General features: G+C 38.4%; 1 protein-coding gene across 1 annotated transcript in view; it reads left to right on the top strand.

The window, feature by feature from the left end:
• The first annotated feature begins 1020 nt into the window (after window positions 1-1020).
• LOC148835740 (interphotoreceptor matrix proteoglycan 2-like) overlaps window positions 1021-16117 on the top strand; it is a 33251-nt gene continuing 18154 nt past the window's right edge. The window contains exons 1-9 of the mRNA XM_088914666.1: window positions 1021-1099; window positions 1219-1479; window positions 6351-6517; window positions 7259-7284; window positions 8177-8209; window positions 8899-8951; window positions 11466-11557; window positions 14243-14407; window positions 15920-15978. Coding sequence (XP_088770792.1) covers window positions 1021-1099; window positions 1219-1479; window positions 6351-6517; window positions 7259-7284; window positions 8177-8209; window positions 8899-8951; window positions 11466-11557; window positions 14243-14407; window positions 15920-15978 — 935 coding nt within the window. The remainder of the gene's footprint in view (window positions 1100-1218; window positions 1480-6350; window positions 6518-7258; window positions 7285-8176; window positions 8210-8898; window positions 8952-11465; window positions 11558-14242; window positions 14408-15919; window positions 15979-16117) is intronic.

Genomic DNA, 16117 nt, shown 5'->3' on the forward strand with positions numbered 1-16117 from the left:
GTCCCGCTAGGTCATCGGTTTTAGGTCAACTATAATTACAACGAGACTGACTGCTTTACCAATTTCTGAATCGACGGGTTTGAGTGACAGTAAGTCAGTAACTTACATAACTAATTACATGTTCACTAATTACCTAACAGCCGATTCATTTCCCTTTTTCTCCCAACTGTAGCAGTAGATAAACGAAGCTGTTTCCTGAAGAGGCTTCCGATAAAAAAATACGTCTATTTTTTTGGTGGTTTTGCTTTTGAAAGAGTAAATAAATCCTATAAATGATGCTAATACCACCACATTCTCTTGAAAATAATTTTGAATATTTCCTTCTTACAACAAATTCGAAGATTAATAACATGATATCTACAGTGTAGTTCACACTCTGCAGATACTCGTGATGTCTTGAATTTCAAACTGCTTTTATTGTTTCATCCATCACCTAGGCAGGGTAACTTTATTATTATATATTATGTATTGTTATTATTTAAATTAACACTGGCAAAACGATGGAGCATCAAAGACATAATCTCTTGGCAAAGAGTAGTCCCCACCTTGTCTTCACTGAGATAAAGGACTTCTGATATAGCAGTGTAAACTGACCGTGTGCGTATGGGTTTGTGTGTGTAGACTGTTTTTGCTGTGACTGGAACGCATGAAAATTTAGTCTGAATTCACACAAGCAGTACTTTCAGAACTTGATGAGTGGAATTGTAAGCGACCTTGTACAGTCTTACTAACTGCATGACGAGCTGCTCTAAAGGGTTTAGCAAATAGGATTAAAGTGCAAAAAAGATCTGGACAAGTCCCCATCTGCTTACCTGGACGCGGAGCTGTCTTCAGCACCTCCCCAGTTAAATTGTTTTTACCACCCATCTGGGGGAAACATCCTCCAATCAGGAAAACTATCTGGACTTTGGGCCTTTGCAAGTTCGTGATCTGTGTGAGCATATTACCAAGCTAGGATCCGATATGAAAATAATTTAAATTGCGTTCTAAAAGTTCGAAACTAAAAATACAAAACTCAAAATGTTGGGTTTGTCTTGGAAATATTTCCTGTGCTTTCTTGTTTTCAGCTCTATGAAAGGACGTCTAGAAATAAGTACAGGTATATGTCTGTATGTCTATGTGTTTTGTGTTTCTGATTTATTCTGTGTCTGATTTATTTTGGCGTTCTAACGTAGTCGTGGGCCAGCAAATTAAGACACCAATTTACTCTCGTTTCAGTTTCCAGTCCAGTGGTTGATACCGAAGGGTTACAGTCACAAAGTGGACAAGACAAGACTTGGAGGAATGAAAGGATTTTATTTAGTCAATCTTTTTTTCAAAGAACCGTTCCATCACCTGTCTTTAAAACTCTAGACGAGCATAAAGGCGCGATTCCTAGAAGAAAACGCAACGTGTTGTTCCCCAGTGGAGTTAAAGTTTGTCCGCAAGAGACGATTCAACAAGCAATCGCAAATCATTTGAAGTACTTCAGCCTGCGAGGTAAGATCGATATCCTAATTATTATATATGCCTTCAGTGAATCCACGATTTGGTAATGCACACTTTAATTACGTAAAACTGTGTACTGGACGTGCGGGACACCAAACTGTATGTGTGTGGTGTGAAATTAATGTTTGTTCATTGTTTATAGTTTTAATAATAATAAAAAGTAAAACATAACGACATTTTTTTTTTACCAATAAAGATCGGTCTGATGACTTGGTAATTAAACTATAACTAAGAAGAAAGGAAGAGGCACCCTATTTATGTCGTATAAAACAGTAAAAGTCGAATAAAATGTATCAGAGCACAGTTAAATCATAGTAAAGCATAGTATGATAAAGCAGAGAAATATAGTAAAATCTGATATAAATCGCTCAGAGCAGGGCAAAGCAAAATAAATTCACAGTAGAAGCACGACAAAAGTACGGGGAAGAAAAAACTCAAACTGAAATCTTTTCATAAATCCAGTTACAATACACTGATGTCAACCAAATCCCTTTAAGAACATTAAGTACAAACAAAAGGTTGAATTTCTGACATGCACAGATAATGTGATTGTTGCTCTGAACTGAACTAGTGTAATGAAGGAATGATTAGAACACTGGGACTGCGAGTGGACACTGATGAGCTACAGTACGTACTGGGAGCAGCTGGGACACACAATCCTACAGTAAAGTGTGATCACAGACTGGGGGCTCCAGAGCCCCAGAGTTTCTCATCTCCTGAAGCCAGTCTTGGCACAGGTTTCACTCACAGGGGGATGGAACTTGTGCCCCCAAATGTGACAACAAAATAAAAGCTTCTCTTGAGTATGTTCAGCACATCACAGAACATGTGCTTGGGGTCAGGCTGTGCCCGGACTGACTGTCGTCTGTCATTTAGTACCATAATGAACATCATTCTTAGCCTGGCAATAAATGCAACAAAGACATTGCACTGTTGACATGATTTTAAAAAAAATCTTTAATACCATTTTGCTCAATTACGCTGTAGAGGCTCCCACTCAAAGCAAAAAAGTATTGTGGTTTTATATCCCATTTAAAGATGGTGAATTATACTTTGTAAGAGAAATAGACATGGTATTTCATCTACTTAATAATAGCTCAATGGCTGCTAAGATATAGATAAATATCCATAAATTTATGTTTTCAACTGTGCTATACTTGAGGCGTTTTCTACAACAAGCAACGAGAACAATTTTATGACCATTATTTTTTTATAGTTTTCATTTCTGGCTGCGCACTGATTTTAATCTGTTTGTTTTGTCTTATTCTGCGAGTCCCCACAAAAGTGCTTGACTATTTATGTCCATTCGTATTATGTAATTACTCAGGTGAAGCATTGCAGGACGTTTCCTCGTTTTAAAAAAAATATTGCAGTGTGTTTCCTCTTTTTAATTTCACCGACTGGCCAAGTGAAAAGCCTTCATTCATTCCAAGACGCTCCCCCCCTTTTGGATTTCTGTCACGTTTCGTTGTCTGAGCCTAGCTTCAGTAAGAAACTAAAATAAAGTTGTCATTTTGGAGAACTCGTTGGAAACAACTTGAGGAAATGTGGGAGCTCACAACATACTGCCTCAACATGAAGATAAGAAGTTTTGTTAGTACAACTGTGTAGTGGAAGCTGGAAAGTAAGAGCTATGACACACATGCCACGTGTTTTTCTATAGATTAAGACTGAATCCAGCTCAAAGTGTAATGTCCTCAAATTGAATCTCTTCACTACTCTAAATAGCAGGTCTGGTCATGAAGCATGAGATGAAACATTGTGCCACATGAATATGTAAACCTTTCACAAATATCCATTCAATTTTGAGGTAGAAAATCTCACACCTAGTTTTTTTTCAGGCCTGTCTGAACCTTTCAGGCCTGTGAACCTTCTTCTTTGCATGGAATACATAAATGGTGATGCTGCACAGCCAAATTTTATCCAGGAGATAACTATACAGTAAATAGATCATTAACTTTTTGTGTATCAGATGCGTAATGATGCCTAGAGCAAAAGTTTGGTTTTAAAACTATCTTCCTGGAATTATGGTTCCAACTTTGTCTAGCTGAGAGTCAGAGTCACTGACACTGAAATAGCACAACTGCTGCTTTTATCTTAATTTTATACTTTAAAAGTTTTGTTGGTAAAAGCTTAGAAAAAAAACCTGTCTAGTTTTATCCTTGTAAATACAAGTAATCAAACGCAGAACTATGAAAATCTTTCAGCTCATACATGTCCCTGGTATTGTGTTGAGTTTTTACTGGCCCAAAAAAAGTATAATACACTTTGAATTTATTAAATGAAACAAAGTAATTCAAAATGAAATACTGACATACTGTCACAGATGTTTTCAATTTGACAAATGTTTTAAAAATTCAATTCTAAATTTTGTAATCCGTACTCCTCATTTTTTCTTTTTCATATTAAACTTTATAAAATAAAGAACTGGACATTTTCCACGGTACAGTATGAAAATGCAGCAATGTAAATGTCTGTTGTATAGTCACTGCCCATTTAGCTGACACAAACCTTTGGTGTTGAATTGACCCATCATAGATGATAGAATTGCAGCTCATTCCGGTCACAGATCCTTTCTTAATAAGTCTCATGACTTGGGTTTAGTGACATCCTTTTGCAATGATAGTGGCTATCCCACCTAGAGACACGATGATTCATAGTAACTGTCCAGAATATGGCTTGTGTCACATGACTTGTGGTTCCTTGTCTTTGCAATGACCATTGAATATTGAGAGCTGAAGGATCTTCAGATCTCAAGATTCTCAAGACAGAAAGAAATCTGCCTATCTGTGTCAATGTTCAGATTTTGGCAGCAATGTTTATGAATTATTGTGTAACAGTTAACACTGTCCATATAACATAAAATGGAGAGTCAGGATATGCCAATTATACTATGGTCTTGGCTATAAACATCATTATATCACCTGTAACTCTAAACTTCAATCTTGTATTAAAGCACTTTTCCTTTAGCTGTTAATTTTCAACGTTAATGTTAAAAACGTTTTTTAAGTGTTAGAGTCAGCAGCTTAATGGAGTTTTTGCAAAAAGCTCTGCTAATTTGAGGAGAACATTTTGAAAGATAGTTAATTAAAATATTTTCTGAGATTCTGCAATAAATTTACATTGTGTGATTTTGTTTTGCTTATAAGAAATGAAACCTTATTAAGGAGAGATGGAGAATAAGTTGATCCAATTAGAGATAGGAATGGTTTCTTTTAAGCTAGACTGCAGCATTTCTAATTCGGCTCAGCAATGCCATTTTTCTGTGGTGGCACACAATAACGTTTTCCAAGAGACAGAAGATAATGCAAAAGAAATATAGGGAGATAGTAACAAGTCAGAAAGTGAAACAATCCAAATGGAACTTTAGATCTAAATGGATTAAACCACTACATTTCCAAGATGTTGTTTTATTTACATTTGTGAAATATGTTATGCCAAGGATCAACATAAACTTTTCATTCTGTTTATACTTGTATGGCTAAAAAACAAAGTGTGTAGATTTTTGTTATTTATTAGATGTTGAAGTTTCATTTAATCCACTGTGCTTAATTGATCATTCATGACTGACAGTAATACCCATGACCAATGATGACTGTACGGCTGTCGCTTGATCAGTGGGAGAGTTGATTGGTGGAAAGAAAGAAAACCCAAAAGAAACCAATATACCTTGCCTATCAAGAGAACAGCTTCATGTCATCAGTGCAGTCAGAGCCATCCTCATTGGGGGTGTCAGGAATTTCTAACCTGGCCTGATGATATAGTCACAAACACAGTCCAATAACCGTAGACCATGATCAATCAATCAATCATTCCAGGTTTATTTCTCAATACACAAACAGTACAGCATACAGTGGTGCTGTCAGCAATAAAATGCTTTATCAGTGAGCTGGTTAAGAGGGATAGAAGAGTAGAAGGACAGAAGCTTATAGGGATTAGGTTAAGGTTGCTATACAATAAATTATACAATTTATATACATAAGCTATTTATAATACAATTACAGATTGTGTGATCACTTCACCAGGTGAGTCACAGCATCTCATCAAAACCGTATAGGGAGACCAAAGTGTTATGATCTGGCTGGAGTGTCTACTCACTTCAGAACTACCCTTGGGATTTGTGGCGAGCTGACTGGGCACATCGATGAAGTCGTGGAACCTCACCTACCCCTCCTGCAAGCTTATCCTACCCTGACAATATACAAGATAGACAGTGCATCTCCTTATGCTGTCCGTGTGACAACTTTCCTGTGAGAGGGGATGTTAAAGTTATTGCGCGGTTGCAATACCTACCTGCAAGAGTCGAGTCTCATGATCATTTGTGGGATGAGCTGGCATGATCAGAGATCAGAGATGGGCTCAGAGACCAGTGAACAGACACGAGTTTATCTATGATCTGTGACAGAAAGGAGAAAAAATTCCACAAGATCTGACACCTGATACAAAGCATGTGTTGCAGGTGGACAGTTTGAATTGCTTCCAAGAATGGGATTAATTCCTGGGGTGCTATCTATGTGGTTTGTGTGGTCTCCCCATGTTTACATGGGTTTTCTGCTGGTGCTCCAGTTTCCTCCCACAGTCCACAGACATACTGGGAGGTTAATTGGCTTCTGGGAAACTTGGCTCTGGTGTGAGTGTGTGCGTGTCTGTGTGTACCCTGCAATGGACTGGTGTCTCGTTCAGGGTGTACCCCACCTTGTGCCCATTGCTTGTCAGAATCACCTCTGGCTCCCCTGCTACCCTGTATTGGATAAAGGTTAGAGATTGGATGGATGAATATATACAAATTTATTTCAGATGCACAAAATGTGCAACTTTATTGACTTAACCTCCCAGTGCTGAATGTTTTTCCTGTTGTTTAGTGTGCCAAGAAACAATCTGGGAGGCATTTAAGATCTTTTGGGATCGGCTTCCTGACCGAGAGGAATATGTGGGCTGGATGAAGCTCTGTCAGGAAGGAACCATGAGCGTTTTGGAAATCGGCAGAAACTTCAGCCAGTCAGATGAGCATCACCTTCTGGTACAGAATGTAAGTGATGTCACCATGGAGCTGCCACAGACTTCCTGGCCAGACCACTTATAGTTATATTTCGAAATATAGGACAACAGCTGAAATTATGTACGTGTTTGTTTAGCAACTATGGGTAAGAAATTAGAAAAGAAGATGTAGTCAATAAGGAAAATGCCTTTCTGTTTATTTTATTAAATACAAAATATTTATGAACATTAAGAGCCTAAAGCTAAACTCAGTGGCTTTTGACGACTTCTTAATGTTGTGATAAGTTTGACTCATTAAGTTCTGCCAAGATATAAAGGGTTTTTCTGAAGTGGGCTGCCACACTTTTGGCTTAACATTGGCTACTGAGCTCGTATTTTCCATGCTCAGAGGGGCTCAGACTTAGGGAGGAAAAATCCAAGTCAATTAGTTCGCAATATCGTATGATCTCCTTGGTGAAACAGTGAAAGGGCAAGAATGTTTCAGCTTTCCTGTGATAAAGGCCAAGTACAACATTTAAAAGAAATAGACTTTTGACCCTGGTATTACATTACTATCCGTTTTTTTGTTTTAAAATGCATTTAAAACGATCTAAGGATGTACCAAACAGTATATACCATATATACTAAAAATATACCAAACAGTTTCTTGAAAAGTTAGGAATGTTTGCCGACAGGTATAAACAGTGGGATTTCTTGGACACAAATAAAAAGGTGTAGTAATTGTGGACAGCAATAATTTAGCATGAAGAATATCATGTTTTCTCTTTTTCAGAGAATATCCCTGGCATCACTGAAAAGGTAAGCAGAAAATTCTTTGAAATCTTTAGATCGATTGGATTCTTTTTGAGAAAAAGGCGAGTTAAAGTTATGAGCAATATTCCCTGAAAGCTGTGCGTGTGTGCACGCGCACACAGGTCATGAAATTAGCACACATAGGAAATTGAACTACGCACAAAAATTTTTATTCCCCCCAAAATATGATAATAATAAAACAAACACAGTCGTCAATTGAAAAATGCTAAATTGACCACACGAGACTGGCTGCAAGAGGCCCAGCTTGGCTGTGGGCATTATTATTGCTACTCAATCATCGATATCTGTGCTCTCGTAGTCTCATACCTCCCTGCTCCTGCTCGCTCCACACGCAGTCTCTATGACTGGGCTTGTGGAATCACTGTCCCGGTCTTTTGGACCTCTGTGCTTCTATGAGAATGACTATATTAACAAAAAATAATTTCAGGTTTACAATTTTACATACAGTCAATTTAGTGTGCACAAGTTCTTGTCACTGGGGAAAAAAATTAAAATTAGAGGGAACATTGGTTCTGAGGCCAGATTAATCTCCAGTCTTCACATGTAGCACTCAAGCATGCGTGCTGATTAATGATTATTGCTGAAGCCTATATACCAGAATAAGGAAATGTAGTCACAATTATGATTTTTATGCTACATAAGCATAGACAAAATATAACAAGTAGAATATTAAAATAGGATATAATTCAATGAAACTCATCTTTCATACATTTCAATGTCAGGATGAAACAACTCAACAACAGCTTCTGTCTCATTCTAGCTATTAATAACCTTTAATGTCAAGCAAATGTGGGCATAATTAGAAAAATGTTAATTCTCTTGCGAACAAATGCATTTATAATCCTTGCTGTTTCTGCTGTCCTTATGCAATCTTCAGTGAACCCACCAACTCATGGCTGCACTTGTGCAGGTAGGAACAATAAGGCACACAGAGCTTTAGCAGATCTGCTTTGCTGTATAGAATCTTAAGAGACACCCACCTCTTAAAGCTGCAGAAGGCTTCTGTTGTGTGGCAGAGTTGTAGTTACAGTGGGATCCTTCCGTAGTAGAATACTCACCCATCTTCTATTGATCAACCATTAGGAGCTGTAAGAAAGAACAGCAGGCAAGCTGAGGAGAGACTGTGGGAAGTTCTGTGTGTGGAAGTTGTTGGAAACAGTGTCGCTGTAGTAGTTTTGACACTCAGGACAGACTTGAGAAACAGATTAAAAGTCTATGCCGGGGTTGGGGAACCACTGTTCTTAGGCACAGCATTTGTAGTTTCATGTACTCACAACAAGAAAAAAAACTCAAAAAGCTTTAAAAAAAACTAACCTAGTATAATTAAACCTTCCTTCTAAAAACATTTGTTCATTCTGTAAAACAGCTTTGATTTGCATTTATTGTGTGGTTTGGTTATGGAATGGATAAAGAGTGTTACGTTTCAGCACTGATACAATATATGGTAAAATTTAGGTATTGTAAAACAAGTTAAAACTCATGTGGTAAAATATATTTTCAAGCTCTGATATGAAAAAGTAAAAATGTAGATGGCAATCAAAGACTGGCTGACTTTTTTATAACCTATGCACCCTGAATGACAGCATTTCTCCTTTTCAGCTCACACACAACAGCAGCTCCTGCAGAACCTGACATCATCACAACAAGCAGAGGTCTGTGTTACGTCTTTCTGTTTGCACAGGATGGTTTAGTGCAGCTGGGTCTTCCATGGAGACAGGATGTGGGCAGAAAGAAAGAAAACATTCCAGAACCTTTTTGTTTGTTTTATGACCCACGATGCACATGTTAGAACAATCTGAAGGATGTCATCCCTGTGTTTTTTACTGTTTACCCTCCCTCGCCTTAGTCAATAGGCACAGAACTCCAGTCCCCGAGACCCTAAATCCTGCAGGTTTTCTAGGTCTCTTTAAATCACCAGCAATTGAAGACTTCTGAGAAGTGTTAAACCAGTCCTGTACTGCAGCCCTCAGTGACTGCAGTTGTGCACCACTTCCTCATCCTAAATCCCTAATGGTTCCTCACTATAACATTATGACACTGCGAATGTGTCTCTGCATCTAACCAATTCCGATATAAGCCATATTCTGTTTGCTTATCCTTCCTAAACCATGTTGCAAACATTATTATATCTCATTCACAATAGGAATATGGGTCTGTGCCTTTTATGGTCTTAGTTTCGTGGACGAGCCATCACTGTCACCTTCTATTGTGATTTTCTGATTGGCGTCACAAATGACCAGTAATCCTCTCTGAGTCCTTGCACGCTCAGGTCAGGTGGTCCAGTCCCGGCTGTTTGCATTTAGACCGAAGTATGTTATGATTGCCTGGTGGTCTTGCATTTTCATTAAGACGGTGTATTGTTAATATGATACTATATCTGACCCTGGATTGCTTACCACAAACATTCTGAAAGCTCCCTTTTCTCTTTGAAGCACGACCAAGTTATTACAAGGTACTGTAAATGCTCACGTGGTTTGGCTGCCATCTTGTTTTTACCATAGAAAGACTTCTCAAACCGAGAGGCTGGGTACAACACAAACATGAGCTCTTTTGCTTTAGTAGAAATGGGGCTTATTTACAAAAATGACTGTGCCATGACCTCAGACCAATCCTAGCCATATGCAAAGGGATTTGATTATATTGAAACATGCAGAGGGAGCCATATTTACTCTGTCAAAAAATGCCCAGCCTTTGATCTCCTCCTGCAAAACGCAAATGTTAAACATTCTAAAAAACAAAAATGAGTTACTTTGCTTTTGGCGACCAATGCTGTCATCTTGAAGCTATGTTTATCATTATCATTGTAGGAAAAGGTAAACCAGACCTTTACCCATTAGAGGCAGGTGTGAGTTATAGGATCTTTTGAAGAGTATTTGAGAGCTCTTCTCTGCAGGGATCATACCATAACTGGACTTCTCTCTCTGGTGCTGCTGGATTGTCTGGTTCTCAGCACATATGTCACATTTAAAATAGTTTCTTAATCCGGATTAGATACACTTCGGCTGTTGCTGCTACATGACTGACCTCCTGAGAAAGGGTGACCGGTTTGATTACTTGTGACAATTATGAGACACAGCTCTGTGAGGTCAACTGTGAGTGAACTCTGAGAGCATGAGTTACAGATAGATGAATAAAGGAAATACAAAAGCTTCCTAGCAGGTCAAGCCAATAGTTGCAGTTGTACTTTGCCTCAAAACCCCACACCCCGATATTCTCTCCATTTTCCCATTAGTCTTACACTTCATTAGCTGCTGTATAAACATGACCTGTTCTATTTTTATACTTGGAAAACTGGACGGATAATTTTCTAAAACACTTTTTCTGATTAGTTGAGTTAATTTCTACTGGAACATTACCAAGTATTTTGTTTTTATGTTTCCCAGGTTATGGCTTTCAAACCACTTATGTCTGTTTACATTCTGAACATCAGAGGGAATTTTGTACTCTGTGCATGTCCAGTATGTTTTTTTCCATTCAGTCTCAAAAGTTATTTTTATTATACCCACCCTACTTTTAGTCATCACATATTATGTTTTTTTACTTCTTGGTTCAAATCTATGATCCTCTCGACCACACAGGAAAGACTGAGGAAGTGTGAGTAGGTTCCTCCAAGCTGACCAACCTTCTTAACACTTCACAGGCACCACAGCCCCATACTTTTTTATATAGATATAGGTATAGATCACCTCTGGTGGATGTCACTGAGTGTGATGTAGACTTGTAGAATAGTACACTAACTGTTGTGTCCATAAAATGTGTAATAAAAAATGATAAGTTTATTGTGATGCTCAGTAGGTAGATAAAGATTTAAAATATATGATCAAACAACTATGAAAACATTTACTACATGATTATGTAGTATTTGTTTTCTATTTGAAACTGTTTAAAAGGATCATGATTTTGTTGTTGCTAAGCTTTCCTGTTTACATGTGGCAAGTGTGCATCTAACTTTCTATAGTGAGACAAGAGAGGAACCTCACTTGGAAACAGCTGTGCTTTTTAAATCAGAGCCCCTCAGATCTTATGCCAGGATATGCTGTTGACCTGGTGCACTATACACCAGCACTTTCTTCTAAATAAGAAACACTCTTCTCTCCTTGGAATCAATACAAAACTACTCATTTATCCTGACTGTCAGCCCATTCCTTACCCTTCTGTCTTTGCAGATGAGACTGCCAGCATCTCCCAGTCACACACGGTCACTGTGCATGTCACTCCTGCTGGTGAGGACAGTGAGAATGAGGAAACAGAAGGCAGTGTAAGTGGGGGTGTGGTTGACCTCCTATATTGGTTCAATTCCTCAGTATGCTCCATGGAAGCATTTCATGGAAGATGTAATGCAAATACAGTATAATCTATAGGATCTCATCCAAAAATTGTTGTTCCTTATGAGTAATTTGCAGCTGTACATCTAAACGTCTGAAGTACAAAGGTGAACAGAAACAGGAGTTGTCGCGAGACTATTCTGACGCATAAAAGAAAAGCCACTCTCAAGTCTAATGATTTTAAATAAAATCACAGAATATATGACCAAAAATACTAATCAAAGAGTCACCGTATGATTTCATCAAGAACCTAAACATATTGTGAAAATGAAAACATTGAACAATTAATACTGGGTATGACCATGATCTTCGTAGCATTGCTGCATAGACCCCAGACAGCTTCTGAACAGTCTGTTGTACAGTTTTCACTGTGCAGTTTCTGAGCAGCTTCAGCTAGCTTCAGCCAGCTGTCAAAGGCAGGTTGGTCATGATTTTCTCCTGTTGATGGAATTCGAGAGATGGTTCTGGTACAATCAGGTCAGGGGAAAATGATGGTCATGGCAAGACCTTAGAATTATGTTCTTGAATTGGCACTTTTATAGTTCCAGAAACATTGTCCTACTGGATATTCTACACTTCTGTATTAGCTTTGAGGAACAGTGTCACGATTGTAGTCCCTCCTCCTTAAGGGTGCTCCAGCCCTTTCAGTTTGGATTTAATTCTGTGCACCTGACCCCTGTTCCCAGTCCACCTTAAAAGCCAGGCGCTGACGTTCATCCTGGCTCTGCATCTGGTTTCCGCACCGTGCGAGTCCGGGACCTGGAAGCGCCTGGTCTAGTTAAGGTTTTATCTCTGTTCCCGTTCCCTGTCCGCCGGTTCCGACCCGGTTCATGGTTTTAACTCCTTGTTTGGATGGATCACCTGGCTATGGACTTATTCTTGCGTTTTTGGATTCCCTCTCTGGATTACTTTTGGATTGTTTGCCTCGGCCACACCTCCCCCGTGCACCAGCGCACTTTGGACACGCCCCCCTGTTTTCATTCCCGTACTCCTGCATGACTTTTCCCTAGTGTTTCCTCACTTCTTCGGATTGTGTCGTCCGCATAGGGTCCGGAAAGAACTGTTCGTTACAAACAGGATCTCTCTGTCAGTATAGCACAGCGGAGTAGGGTTGCAGCACGTCTGCAGCATAGACATTCTTGTGTTAAAGGAGATTCCTCCCCAGATCATCACACTTCTATCGGTTGGCTTGGGCAATGCATCAGTCAGTATAACGCTCGCAAGGTAATTTCCACATATTCCACTGTGTCTGACAGGTTCAAAATGTGAATGTCTCTGATGCCACCTCAGACTTTCTCTGACAGATTCATTCAGTCTCTCAGCTGTCAATGTGTTAGCACTCAGTGGTTTCAGAACATGCAGTTCATTAAACATGCAGGTCTCTTTAAACCTGTTGCTCCTGAAGATCTGATAAAGAAGCTGATAAAGTGGTTTGGTTAAACAAGAAAACAGCTGATGTAGCTTATAAAAGATTGAGCTGGAGTGAAAACACCATAGACACACTGTCTCTCCAGGATCAGGATTAGACAGCCTCGATATATAGAAAGCTAGAATCATTCTGCTGATGTGCAAGTTAATTCTTCTCGGAATGTCTGTGTATCTATTGCAGTCTAAAAAATTACACAAAAGAATCAGACAGATATGATGATCTTGGACTCGTATTTTGCCCCTTTGCCTTCCATGCACTCTTTATCACACTGATTCCTGGTTTAACTGGATCTGTCTTCCGTGTCCTGGACATCGGATGGTTTCCTGGTTTTTCTCTGTTCTTTAAAGTCATGTCTTTTTGAGTGCCATTTATGTGGATTCCTGACCAACTCTTTTTGACAGTTTTAACTCAAACCAAATAACAAATCTGATGTTTTCCTGAAATCACATGAAGTGAACTCAACAACAACATGAAGTAAACTGAATATATTCTTGTCCTCCAAAAACTTAATCATCAAAGACCTCTCTGGCCATCATTTAAAATGTAAACATTATTACATATGAACTCAATGAAACTTTTATACAAAATAAGGTGTTGTTATGTTGATATTAGATATTAGGTATATTAGGTGTTTTTATTGTGTAATTGTGTATTGTAATCCTTTTCTTTGTTTTTGTCAAATTCTGAACCAAAGCTTTGTGGATCTCACTCTATCACAAATTATGTTCAAATCAGATGTTTCACAAAAACCTGCTGTTCTAGCTTAGCTTGAGAGATTCTCACATTTATCTATAAATAAATAATGTTTTTAAAATGATAAATAATGAGACATGTGCCTTGATATAGATCAGGACTTCAATCAACAAGTGGTACAACTTTATATGTTGTGTTGAACTAAAGAAATCCCTTATTCACTTCAGTCAATTGAAATTGAATTTGAATAGATAGACAGATATGACTTAGGTACATGGAAATTAATCATGAGACTGTCTTGTAACCTCTTATTCCACCTTTCTACACATTAAGGTTAAGGTTAGCAGCAATACCCAGCTGTGGTGCCCTTTGACATGGACACATTCTTGTTTGTTAAAACTTCACACCCTTGACTGGGGGTTTGTTCAATTAAGAGAGTTTGATGTCATCTGGAAACCATTCTAATTTCAGCCTTGTTGTGGTCTTTTCTTTTCAGATTACCAATGAAATCGACCTTGACATTACAGAGAGGCCAGTTAGGCTGATATCAGAACAAGTTGTGGAGCTCAGCATTCAGCTAACAGGAGAGACTTACAGTGAGGACCTGAGAGATCCTGTTAGCTCTCGCTACCAGCTCCTGGCCCAGCAATTCATTGAGAAGGTAAGGCACAGTTACACACACACAAAGGGAGAAATATTGTCTCATTTTAACACATCTGTGACAGTAATCAAATATCAAAGAGGGGTAACAGCATGAAATAGCACAACAGAGTTATAGCTTTTGGGAAAAGAAATGGAATTTTAAGATTTCATCTCACATAAAAAGCATTGGTTCTGAATATTATTCTACATTAAAAGTTTGCAAGGTTTTCCTTCAATAAAAATGTCAGTTTGACTTGACAATTCTGTAAATCCTAAATATTGCGTCTATATTTAATTTGACCTGTGCCTCCTTGCCTGGGTAGGACTCCCAGTGTCAAAATCTCAGGCATATGCATTATACTGTATTTGTGTTAGCTCTCTCGAGTTTGTCCAGAATATTAAAGTGCTATACTGTGATTTTACGGTGTATAGTCTAAAGCAGAGAGATTGTGGTGGGTAGATTTGAGGGTTCTGATGTTGTGTACAGGAAATGTGAATCATCGAAAAGTCAACAATTTAACTAGAGAATGCCATTCCACTAGCATGTTGCTTATTAGACTGATTCCATTGCTTACAGAACTCTCTTCTCTATAGCATCTGGTTGGAAACATAAATTGAACCCCATGTTGTAATATGAAATGAAATAACAAAGATATACTGCATATGGCATTAAAACCTTTCATCTACACTGCATGAGTTAAATAACCTGCAGCTCACCAGGTCAAATCAGACTCTGCCACTTGTGTACAGAGCAAAAACCAACCCTGACCACTGCCACTATGAGCTTGTCATCTGGAGGATCGGCAGAGTACATACTACGAGCATTGCCATTAATTTCTACTACTAATAACCTGATTGTGCAGCACAATTCACATTAGAAGTTGTTAGATTAAACAAGTAACATTAGTTTATTCTGAAAAAGAGCTATTTTCTTTGCTGTGAAAACTTTCCATACCATATCATGTGCTGTCCCTTGGCAATCTTAGCATTCATTGTACTTTTAGAAGGCTCACATGTGTCCAGCGAATGAGAGCTCTCCCAGATCTTAAATCAGCTCTCCCTCAAGGACGAGCAGGAGAGTCTGGAATATGGAGGGCCTCAAAACAAACAATAATCGCATCAGTATGCTTCTGTCTGTCCGTCCCAGCTGTTAGGATGATGACAAGCCTTGGACAGAGAAAACAGACAGGAGACTTAGAGATAAAAACACACTGAACTAAATTTCTGGAGTAATATATTAAGTCCCACGGGTCTTTTTGCTCATTTCTTTGCGTCATAGGGTATTATAGTGTAACTTACAAAAAATAGTAAATTCTGTGATATGAAATTGGGAGCCCGTTTGCTCTGGAGACAGTATTGCTACACATCTGCTAAAGATAAAAAAATATTTTTAGATTTCATTCAGTTTCCTTATACATATACCATATCTGGCCAGGAGGTATTACCTATTATGTAGCATAACAGAGGTTTTGTTTGGACAATGCATTAAAGGTAAAATATAATACGTTAATTTATTTTCTCCATTTAATAGATTGAGGATGCATTTGAAAGGCTGCCAGGATTCAAGGCTGTTGATGTAATTGAATTCAGGTGAGAGTCTTCCGATATTTTTCCAGGAAAAGTAAGGATGACATAAGCTTCTACTACTACACTGCAGCAGACCAGTTTTTATAAAAGACCATTTCTAGTAGCTTAATTAGATGTAATGTATAAGTCAAACAATATTGCA

Source organism: Atractosteus spatula, chromosome 4, assembly GCF_055471065.1.
Source record: "Atractosteus spatula isolate fAtrSpa1 chromosome 4, fAtrSpa1.hap1, whole genome shotgun sequence".
Lineage (NCBI taxonomy): Eukaryota > Metazoa > Chordata > Actinopteri > Semionotiformes > Lepisosteidae > Atractosteus > Atractosteus spatula.